This window comes from Coregonus lavaretus, assembly GCF_964263955.1.
Source record: "Coregonus lavaretus genome assembly, chromosome: 7".
Lineage (NCBI taxonomy): Eukaryota > Metazoa > Chordata > Actinopteri > Salmoniformes > Salmonidae > Coregonus > Coregonus lavaretus.
The window spans coordinates 56,616,447-56,629,262 of record NC_139994.1 but is presented as its reverse complement, the minus strand read 5'-3'; the positions used below and the strand labels follow the sequence as shown (position 1 = coordinate 56,629,262).

The following is a 12,816-nucleotide window of genomic DNA, read 5'->3' as shown; positions in this document are numbered from 1 at the left end:
GTATTGACGAGCAAAGTCCAAATCTTTAACATAAAGCTACTGTAACTTCAAAAGTCTAAATAAGTATAACATCCTGCCATTTAAAGCATGTTTGATTTTACCATTAAAATATAACTCACTTATAGGAATGGGTAATTGTTTACAAGTTGCTAGCTATCCCATAAAGCCATCACTGAAAACCATCCTGTTCTTTGATGGACTCTTGCTGGACTGAAGACGATGCAAGGGGGCGTTGAGTTTTCACTCCGTTGTGGACATCTCCATTGATATGCTTGATATGCTTGACATCCGGCGCAATGTTACAGAGTGCTTATGGGGTAATGTGAACGAGGCTTAATGCACGATTGTGTTGTTTCCCACTATGCGTTCATTTCGGTAGCACATCCCCATATCTGATTATCAGTTGATTATCAGCTGTTGTCAAACATGTGAGTCTGGAAAGACGATTCTCTTCCTCAAAAGGGTGCAGTGAATTCTACTAGATGAAAAGCTTAAATGAGTATAACATCCTGGCATTTAAAGAATAATTGATTTTTGAAATGTCACATACTATAAAACTTTCTATTTTTGCAAAACTAAAATGCTTACTATTTAGAACGCAAGTATGGATATTCAGACACGGCCGGTATCTTCTGTCATCTCCTGACTTGAAGCGCACCCTGTTGTCTGAATGCAGCATGGTGTGACTCCATGTGAGAGAGACAAAGTGTGTGTGTGTGTGTGTGTTCAGGACGGTGCTGTAGAGAGGAGGGAGTTAATGAAAAAGCCAGCCAGTGCTCTGTCTCAGGTTTGTTTGTCACATCTCCCTTGTCTGCGCCTTATGCAAATGGTGTATGGAGGGGGGGGGGTCCATGGGAAACTGGTGGAGCTAATCCACTATGTTGAACAGAGGAGGAGATGAGGACTTTTCAATACAACCCCCATTAACACACACACACACACACACACACACACACACACACAAACACAAACACAAACACACATACAGCTGAACACCTGCTTCTTTTCCACACATCGATATGTGTGTAAATCCCACGGTCTGAAGAACACCCAAACCTATATGTCCCACACTAATTGGCCTCAGTGTGTTGATTGTGGATGTCATCTTACAATAAATAACATTTGATTAGGAAATGGAAGACAATTTGTATGGGAATTGTCAGTGCTGAGAATCCTCTCTTTATCCCATAAAAAGTATATTCTATTTCAAATAATTCAGCTATGTTTGCTTTATTGTAGATTTTCTTTTGGAGAAAATGTTTTACTTTTCTGTTTAGATATTAAAGCAGAGTCTCTTGATATGTAGCTTCTCATTTTCAAGAAAATCCTGATAAAAAAGTAACTGAGGGGAGGACGGCTCATAATAATGTCTGGAAGGTAGTGTAATGGCTGAAATGGAGGCTGAAATGGAGTGAATGGAATGGTATCAAACACGTGTTTTTGATACCATTCCATTTACTCCATTCCAGCCAATATTTTGAGCCATCCTCCCCTCAGCAACCTCCACTATCACAAACAGTATGTAAGCATTCAGTAGTGATAATATAAAACAATAAATCCATAAGATAAGGTCAGTAAAAACAGAGCAACTATGATTAAAATGAACTGTAACCATATTATTTGAAATGTCTCTGTCTGACTGACGGGTGTTTCTATAGGGGAGATGGGACAGAATCCAAGGGTTTAGTTCGTACCTACTAACAGGTTTGTTTTAGAGAATCGGCTGTTTCTGTCACGCTGAAGTAACTCTGTCTCCCCTCCTTCCCTCTCTCTATCTCTTTACCCTGCAGCAGGTTACTGAGGGAACTCAGTGATGAGCTTCTTGTTTCACAAGCCTCCACAAGGTCCACCCTGGAAGGAAAAGTAGGAGAAAAAAGGCCCAAAACAAAGGCAATCACGAAACCCCTTTACTGCGAAACCTAATAGGAGTGAATCGCCATCTATTTAGCTTCATCAAATCACTGACAGCAGGCCTTGATAAAAAAATTATGGAAAATATGTAGGATATGAGAACACTACAGACTGTAGCCCCTCTATTGAAGCCAGATGTTGACTTTAACTGGCCAATTTTTATAAATGGCATAATGATTACCATTAAACATCAGGGTAATTTTATTTCAGTCCGACACAATGTTGTTCTTCTTTTATAGACCAAGTGAACTCAGCTCGGTGCCCAAGGCCAGGTGCTAGTTTCACCTTGATCAGAACCATGGCATGTGTGTCTCCACAGCATCCTGTCTCAGAACACATGCGGCGGCAGCCATTTTTATTTTTGCAGTGGCTTGTCTTGTGGGCACAGCGATGGGTGTTTTGGTGACGGCTAATATTGTGGGCACAGCAATGGGTGTTTTGGTGATGGCTAATATTGTGGGCACAGCAATGGGTGTTTTGGTGACGGTTAATATTGTGGGCACAGTGATGGGTGTTTTGGTGACGGCTAATATTGTGGGCAAAGCAATGGGTGTTTTGGTGACGGCTAATATTGTGGGCACAGTGATGGGTGTTTTGATGGCAGCTGATCTTGTGGGACATAGCAAGCGGGTTTTGGTGGCTTTAATAGGAGTTCATTGGAGTATTAGCCTGATTTGTGCCTTATGCAATGTCCAAAATCCCATTCGGTCTATGTGAAGGGCTTAGGAGTTCAACGTTTCATAGTCGTGACTTAGTGACCCACACTGGGAATTACTTCACTTGCTCCTCTGTCTGCAGTCAGCTCCCAACTCAACATATATCAGAATATACCAAGTTAAAAGACCCATGTGTAGACACCTACAACGCTCACCAATTGGCTTGAAATCTAACCCCATAATACAACATCCCCATCCCCACCTTCCCTTTACCTTCTCCCAAACGGTTTAATAAAAAGAAAATGCCTACAACCATAGTTGATGCTCTGGTCATGTTATCTCATTAATTGTGATTAATGTCTCAACGACATAACAGTTATTACGCTTTGAGCTTTGGCATTTAGCCAGGTGTGTGTCTCCAATTATTGAATTAGAACAAAGTAACTATTTCAAAAGAAAATGGACAGTTGCCTGATAAGTTTAACAGGCACAAAGAAGACATACTACAACAGTTATTTTTGTAGCATAGCTCATTTTATTGTTTAAACAGTTTTGCATAGGAAATATATCCACTTCCAGTAATTGACTGCAGTAAAGACATCTGCTAGCAGTATAGGCTGGATATAACAGTAACAATCACCAAAAATGTTGAGCCTTATTTACACAGATATCTTGTGGCAATTTTAGCCCCTGCACCAAATGTAGCCATCTCAAAGGCATTGCCTACTGCTTTAAAGTTCTAAAAAAAATCAACAACAAAAAAAAGAAGGGATATCAAGGCCTTCGCTATACAGTTTACAATGCATACCTGTGGTTCCTAAACTGTAAAATAAGAAGATATAAACAAAAAGGTTTCAAAAGTCCTCTAAAACCTACATTCAATACATACATAGACCTTTGCACACACCTGCAGTGTAACTACAAGTCACTACTGGAGACTGTTGGTGTTGTTGTTGTTGTTGTGTTTTTTAATTCACCTTGAAGCGATTCGCCATAGTAATAATGTGTGTGCAGAGGGAGTAAAAGTGCCACAAGACTCATAAGAAGTCAACCCTGCTGAGAAGTTGGCAAGCATTCTTTTCAAATGACATTAGTTAACATACTGTAGCAATGGACAATCCAAAGAAACACACTGTCCAAACGACATGTACACATAGCTTTTTCCCCTCAAAGAGCAAGAATGAGATGGGCGCGCCCAGCTGACCTTCAAGTGAATGAAGCACAAAAAACGCTCTTGACACATCTCAAACCAAAAACAAACCAACAAACAAACCAAAAAAGAAAAAAGATTCCGGAGAACGCGCCAAGGCGCCCCACACATACCGCTTCGTTTTAAGTTGTTTAACTTTTTTTTTGTCATATCACATTTATTGACAATCGACACTCCACTGAGATGGTGAGCTTGAACAGGCACTGAATTAATCATATATTTAGTTTAGTGATTAGTAATACAGAAAATGCTGGTTTTTATGTTTCCTGCTTACAACAACCTGATGTTAATAATCAATACATGGAACACATATTTTGCTCACGTAAAAACACACCTCGTGAAAGCACGATTGTCCATCCATCTGTCCTCTTAGTCCCTAGAGCACTAAACATTCAGTAAGTAGAACTACACAGAAATTGCATGATTGCCACTGGTCTTTCTTGCATAAGGTACTATTTGAACGGTTGACCATGGATAGCCTACAACAATCATTACTGAATATTGAATAATACTAATCTCTGTCTTGCCTTTCTTATCTGTGGGCCTACATGTCATTCTGTGAAAACGGTTTCACCCTTGTACATGATGTCCATTGATGATCAAATTACAGTAGCCCTTTGAAAATAAATATTACCTTAAAGAATATATGCAACAAAAAACCTGACAATACCTGTCTATCTATTGAAAATCTACCATGAGTGGGACACTGATATAAAAGGTCTGGAGTATCTAAGGGCAATTTCTAAGGGCAATACGAGTGCCTGAAGGGCTGGGTTAAATCAAACCAAGCTCTAATAGTATTGGGACAGTGACACATTTTTTGTTGTTTTGGCTCTGTACTCCAGCACTTTGCAGACTGTCAGCTTCAATATGGGACTAAACACTTAACTTTTTACTACTTTAATACACATAAGTGAATTTGTCCCCCTAAAATTGGGGGACTATGTACAAAAAGTGGTGTAATTTCTAAACGGTTTACCCGATATGGATGAAAATACCCTCAAATGAAAGCTGACAGTCTGCACTTTAACTTCATAGTCATTGTACCATTTCAAAGTGCTGGAGTATAGAGCCAAAATAACAAAAAATGTGTCACTGTCCTAATACTTTCGCAGCTCACTGCAGATGAAATTATGAAAAGTGCAAAAATCTGTGATGCCTGGGGGCCACAAAGGACTTACTTCACCCAATCCTCACAGCGGAACTACTTGCTTGATGTTGCATACACATGCCTGTTCCACATCCAAACCCAGAATGGACACATCAAAACTTTGTAAAATGCTCATGCGAAATTTCTCGCAGATTGTTGCATCATCCTGTAATTATGATTTTTCTAAAGGAGGACTTTTGTGGGATTGACATAACACACTTGATATTAACACAGTAGAACAATCTATGATGACACTTAAAATGTTACACTGGTATTCACTGGTGGTAGGCTCAAATCCGGTGCCTTTATTGTGAAATGACATGTATAGATATCCTCTATGGTAGAACCCAAATTGAACTCCTCTCTCTCTCTCTCTCGCCAACATGGATTCAGAACCACATAATCACATCACACATTCTACTATGGCCACACTAACAAAAACAAGAATTTCAAATATTACTGAAACGTTTCCAAAATGGAAAGTTTATCAGTGCAATAAAACATGTTTGAAAAATAAAAGTACATTTTAGGGTTCGGTATAGGATACTTTCCCTTAATACAGGAATATGAAAAATTTATAAAATCCTTTAATTTTTGATTATTTGGGGAAAGCTGGAGAGTAACTCAAGACCAGCCTTATTTTTTTTTCATCAAATGGAATTGACTCATATAATACCCAAGATGTTTGAAAACAATTAAAAACAAGGGTGTCAAAGAAAAATCGTGAAAAAGATTACAGTGTACAAACTCCTGTCTATAAGGCAGGTTTCTCAATAGAAAGACCCTCATCTTCACTCGTTGTGTACTGTCACCCTCTCTATCCCTCGTGCATTCTCTCTTACAAGCACGCACACACACACACACATGCACGCACACATACTCACAAACACACATTACTCACAAGCTGCCAAAAGCAGATTTGAACCCCAAAGAACTACTGCTATCGACGCCACCACAGTATTCACCTTTATATACACCCAGTCTTCTACCCAAAATGTGAACACCACATCAAGCCTGACACATCTCTATCACACTTGACTCAGGGAAAATGCCCTTCAGTGGGGTCGCCAATGGCCAGAGGCTGCAAAGCACTTATGTATTTTTTTTCACACATAAAAAAGCAGAACTGTGCACATAGAACAGGGTGGCTTTTGTTTTTGTTATGTTTTTTCTTCACAAAATCAGAATAAGTTTATTGGTGAAGGAGGAGAGAATAAGCTTGACTTGAGTTGTAGAGGTTTTATACACTTTCTGGCCTCTCAAAGAGTGTTGTGTATCCAGTATAGTACCTTTCTTCGAATTAAGCAGGTAAGAATGTTCACAATTGTTGGGATAGAGTGCAAAAGGTGTCATAACATCATTGTGGATAGAGTCTATTTGAGTTATAAAAGTAGTTTTTTGTATTACAAAGTGGGAGAGTTATGATTGGAATTCGTAATGCCTGAGATTTTGTTTTTGTTCACATATGTAATGTTTATTTTATTTGATAGATTTCACACAACACACTTGGGGAAGACGATTGCCTATGTGCTATGCAAGTGCTCTGTTGTTGTTCAATAGCAGATGCCCTTCCTATGTAGTCCACAGCTTATTACATAATAAAATCAAGGCTCCCTATAGTGATAACGGGTAGAGATATCCCTGGGGTTTATACAGATATAGTGCATATATGTTGACTAATTACAAATACTTTCTTTAGACTGATTTGACCGGTCTCACGTGCATTTGTCGGTTTGTTGATTGTACCGCATGTGTAACAGGTCACTTTATATATATACTGTATTTTTAAGGCATCTACTTGGGAATTGCATATCGTGACTGATAATAGAATGGCACAGTTTTATGTTAAGGGTTAATGCTTATATAGCTTCCTGCTATAAAAAGAAAAGAAAATTGCAGTATGATTTCAGTTTGCAATTGTGGGTCTGATTAAGGTTAACGTGTTCCTCTCCTGAATTTTTGTAAATTGTTATGATTGTCCCACTCAAGTCAAGCCGTTTCTCCTGTGAAAATGAGCTTAGTCAATGTCGCATGCTAGCACCCCAGGTGGGAAGTTGAATGAAAAGAGTCAAGTTTGTCACAGTAGACAGATCAGTGACTTCGCAGCCATACGAGACCAATGGGTGCATTCTTTACAGACAAACTGTAAGCTTAGAAAAAATACCCCCTCCCTCCCCCAAGAAATGAAAACAAATTGAAACATGTCTCTCCATCTGTCAATACACTACAATAAGACCTTGTCATTCACTGCATAGAAAGCAGTCCCTACTTTGGTCAATTAAAAAAGGAAAACAACAACAACATCAACAACAACAACAACATCAACAACAACGATATCAACAAAAGAAATGCATTACAATATTGTCTATCTCCAAGCCTCTAATAATTGGCGTATCTATAAGCACTACCTACATAGGCAAAACTTGGTATTGCATAATTTTCATAAATCTGAATTCCTCTCTCCTCGATAGTAACTGGAAGATGAAAAACAAAAAAACGAAACAATAAAAAATTATAAAATGAAAATGAAAGGTTATTAGAAAACCACAAAAAATACTGAAAAATAATGCTGGTGATTATAGACTTTAGACCGGCAACTATACACAGCCTTGATATGCAATGTAACTGTGAGATAAAGTAGTAAATTAAAGTTAAAAATCAACAATGTCACAATTTTCATTCAGAGTACAAAAAAAAGTATTATCATAAATTGTTTAATTTCTTTTCTATAATGGTAATAAATGCAGCAAAAAACAAGTGTAGTGATGTCTTTATATTCAAAGGCAAGGCACGTAATGTGGACTATATGTCATCGTGCAAATTAAGAGTATTGGAGAGATTTGTCATATAAAGAGAGAGGTCAAAGCAATAAACCTGCCGTGCACAACTCTAGATTTCAGGGAATGCCACCACTGTATCTGGGATTTTTAGTGTTCATGCGGCAAAATGTGCAACCCTCTGCAACCTTGCAGGTTCGAGGTTGCACAAGAAGTGTAGATTTTTCGACATACACATACATTTTCGTGAATGACATTAATAGCCTGCATTCTTGTATTCTTTTTCATCAAGTCATATTGTAAACACAAGCTTCATAAGCTGACGGCCAAATGAATATGTTCTTGATTTCGAATGCCATTTTATACACTGTGTGTTTCATTTTTTTACTTTTTGTTTGTTATTTTTTCCACAATAAATAAAAAGCTCCCCATGAGACTGAGTAGGGCTCATTAGAAGTGCTGGCTTGTTCATATTCAGTTCTGCACAGGTAGCTTAATGCGCACCTTCAAACACATCTCTGCATTTCAGGTGTAGTATTTTTTTCTTTCCATATTGAGACACAAAGAAATGCGACTGAAATCAACTCTAAAGTTTTTAAAAACATTTTACGTTTACGTATTTAAACCCAAAAACGCTGTATATTTATCCCCCTTCCTTTAGAGTCTTAGGGCTGACAGACTGATAGCTTCCCTTCAAAAATTCAATTGCACTTGCCTCTTTCGAGTTTTCAAGATTATTTTTTAAATCTTTAAAAAAAATCTTTTTCTAAAGGAGATACGAATTCTTTCAAAAAAGGGGTCAAATCTCTAACCTAAAAATAGTGTTTTACTCTTGTTCGTTTTTACCATAGTAAGAGTTCACAACTCCTAGGAGTATAACTAACCTTTAAGTAGATAGCAGTACAGAATCAACAGGATAATGAGTAAAATAAAATGTAAAATGGTATCACGGTAAACTGAAATCTAAGGGAAAAAACACTCTGAATTCACAATTTGTTCCTATGGTTACACAGTGAATAGTTTGACATAGAAGGGGTAAAGGTCAAAGTTGAATAACTTACAGTCGGGTACGTCTACTACCAGGCAGTCTTTGTGTGTTTCAGACCACTTCCCCTGATCGTAAACCAAGGTTAGAAACTCCCAACATCAGAATGAAGAAGAACACCACTATTAGACTAAGAGTTGTCATGCAAAACATTAAGGCATCTAAAGTTTTTTGTACAGGATACATCACAGTATTTTGAATGGAAAGGCTCTTCTCACACAAGGACTGACTGGCATGGCGAAGGGTTAACTAGAGTGGACCGGATCAGTTTCGCTCCAAACCTACTCAAGTCTTCTTGGCCAATGTCCCGAAGGGTTTGGGGGGAAAAGTGGGGAGGGGGGGAGAGGGGGGGAGGGGGGGGGGGTAAACACGATTGTTTTAAGTGCTGCTTGCTGGTTAGCTTCCCCGTAGCCGACACTTCTTGCCCCTTGAGTGGTCTTCAGTTCTCTGCCTCTGTGTGGAGGAGGGGGGGTTCACCAATGATGTTTATGCTGTAGTTCTGGTGGGCATTTGTTGGCAGAATCTGAGTCCCGTTCGTGACTTGGAATGGAACTAAGCTCGCCCAGGTACCAGGACTGTGGAAACACAACAGAGAGAGAAAGAGAGAACGGAAGAGGGTTTTAAGTCACCTGCATTGAGCAATGGAAACGTTTGGACACTTTAGAAAGCATGAGGAGACATAAGAAAACAGCAGAACAATCATTCTCTACACTCTCAATGATGAAATACTTTGCAGCATTACTTTACACACATCACTATACAATGAACAGTTAACACTTTAGAGGGATAGTCAGCTGAGAAAAATTGTCAGCTAAAGACAAAATACAAAAGGATTTATTCATAATGTTAAACAATTATTTTGTTAGGCAGAAAACACAATTCTGTGTATATAGCATTTATGTCTTGTTAGGATCCGTCATTATTATGCAGTGTCAATTAAATGTCAACGAATCCATCAATCAAATTCTATGACAGTGTTTTATGAATATCCCCTAAAACAATTTCAACAAAATGGCCTCCACTATAGTTTCATCCCTCTCATCCAATCACGTTGCTTTATCCAGGAAGAGTCTTATGTAAAGTTCTTATGTCTAGTCTAATCAGTCTATGGCTCGAGGGGGACACAGTCAAACAAAGCGCTTCCAGTGTATTTCACCGATTCCTCTAAGAAGGATGTCAAGCGAGGATCACACCTAATTCCATATTGACAGACCCTCTCCATTTGGATCAATGGTGCTACGGAAGGGGGTTGGGGTCTTTACAAATCCTGCCCATCCCTATTCAACGCACGCTAACGCAACACAACACAGCGATTGTTCACCGGAGGCGCAAACTGAAAGCGCAGCCTGCTTGCGAAACAAACAGTGTGTTGTTGTTCTCAAGGGGCTCAATGATACGTACATGTCGAATAATGAATTAATTATCCCCCCCCCCCCCCCCCCCCCCCCCACTCCCTATTGGTGCTACGTCTGAAATACCTGTCTTGTCTTGAACAATTGCTGCATTATAGGCCAACACTATATACAGGGCCTGGTATATAGACACTAAATAGAATCTTATTTTTCAGGGGGGATATAGCATTTGTGGTGCAAAGAATGAGGGGTATGTTTGAAAGGTTATGTAGGTTAACCAAGTCCCTCCACTGCCCCATGCAGGTGTAAGGCTTCCTCGATAAAGAGGGAGAAGAGAGTAGATTCCTGTTGTCAGTGGGATAGGAAGACTAGCTAACGAGGGAAAAGGAGAGGAGTGGGGACCGGATATGGTGGAACACAGACTTAATTCTCCCTGAGGCTGTCCCATCTGACAGGACCATTCTGTGTCCATGAATAGTGTCTAATGATCTGGTCTGCATTTTATACAAAACACTTAGCAGCTCAGCCTCAGCTAAAAACAATGGGAACCACATATTCAATACATGTTGCTAAGGGGATCAGACTCCATAGAAAATAAAACAAGAGAGAACGAAAGAGAGAAGGAGGGAAGGAGAGAGAACGATATAGAGATAAAGAAATAACATTTGACAACTAACTTTGATAAAAATTGAAAGAGCAAAACATTGGAATCTTGTACAGTCAGTTCCAGACCTATAAACGGTTAAAACACCAGAGATGACCTACACAGGGATGACCTACACAGAGATGATCTACACAGAGATGACCTACACAGGGATGACCTACACAGGGATGACCTACACAGGGATGACCTACACAGGGATGATCTACACAGGGATGACCTACACAGGGATGATCTACACTGGGATGACCTACACAGGGATGACCTACACAGAGATGATCTACACAGGGATGACCTACACAGGGATGATCTACACAGAGGTGATCTACACAGGGATGATCTACACAGGGATGACCTACACAGGGATGACCTACACAGAGATGATCTACACAGGGATGACCTACACAGGGATGATCTACACAGGGATGACCTACACAGGGATGACCTACACAGGGATGACCTACACAGGGATGATCTACACAGAGATGATCTACATAGGGATGATCTACACAGAGATGATCTACACAGGGATGATCTACAGATGGATGATCTACAGATAGATGATCTACAGATAGATGATCTACACAGAGATGATCTACACAGGGATGATCTACAGATAGATGATCTACAGATAGATGATCTACAGATAGATGATCTACACAGAGATGATCTACACAGGGATGATCTACAGATATATGATCTACAGATAGATGATCTACAGATAGATGATCTACACAGGGATGATCTACAGATAGATGATCTACACAGGGATGATCTACAGATAGATGATCTACACAGGGATGATCTACACAGAGATGATCTACACAGGGATGATCGACAGATATATGATCTACACAGGGATGATCTACAGATATATGATCTACACAGAGATGATCTACACAGGGATGATCTACAGATAGATGATCTACAGATAGATGATCTACACAGAGATGATCTACACAGGGATGATCTTCAGATAGATGATCTACAGATATATGATCTACACAGGGATGATCTACAGATAGATGATCTACACAGAGATGATCTACAGATAGATGATCTACAGATAGATGATCTACAGATATATGATCTACACAGGGATGATCTACAGATAGATGATCTACAGATAGATGATCTACAGATAGATGATCTACACAGGGATGATCTACAGATAGATGATCTACAGATAGATGATCTACACAGGGATGATCTACAGATAGATGATCTACACAGAGATGATCTACACAGGGATGATCTACAGATAGATGATCTGCAGATAGATGATCTACAGATAGATGATCTACAGATAGATGATCTACACAGAGAGAGCAGGGCTTTTCTCTCCTCATCCATCCTCCTTTCTTCTTGAACTCCCCTCCCTTCATCATTCTCGCTCCTCCTACCAGCCCCTGTACCCTCTCTCTCTCTCCCTCTCCTTTTTCTCCCTCCCGCTCTTTGCCTAACTCTCTGTCTCTCTCTCTCTCTCCCTCTCTCGCTGGCATGCCAAAAATCATCTGACAGGAAATGAGAGATTACATTTTTCCTACCTTGCTGAACAAAGAAAGCTCAGAGCAGGCTAGTTCTCTGCAGCATTCTGTCCTTCCCTCCTCTCGCTAACACACACACACACACACACACACACACACACACACACACACACACACACACACACACACACACACACACACACACACACACACACACACACACACACACACACACACACACACACACACACACACACACACACACACACACACCACACACACCACACACACACACACACACACACTCTCTCTCTCCCACTCTATGTCCTACTCCAAAGGCCTTCTCAGGTGAGGACAGCATAGACACAGTAAAGGTACACAGTGTTAACTATGCAGTCCTTCACACTGTCAATCCCATAGAATGACATATAGAATTACAGGATCTGCTTGAGTTAGGGATTTCATTCAATTAACCTTTATACTCAACACTAAAGTCCAAGGCTGCATCCCAAATGGCACCGTATTCCCTATTTATTTCACTACTTTGGACAAAGGCCTAAAGTGCAC

General features: G+C 39.8%; 1 protein-coding gene across 1 annotated transcript in view; it reads right to left on the bottom strand.

The window, feature by feature from the left end:
* Positions 1-3,079: 3,079 nt before the first annotated feature.
* LOC311132591 (nuclear factor 1-like) overlaps positions 3,080-12,816 on the bottom strand; it is a 33,640-nt gene continuing 23,903 nt past the window's right edge. Inside the window, exon 3 of the mRNA XM_084165846.1 lies at positions 3,080-9,375. Coding sequence (XP_084021972.1) covers positions 9,189-9,375 — 187 coding nt within the window. The 3' untranslated portion in view covers positions 3,080-9,188. The remainder of the gene's footprint in view (positions 9,376-12,816) is intronic.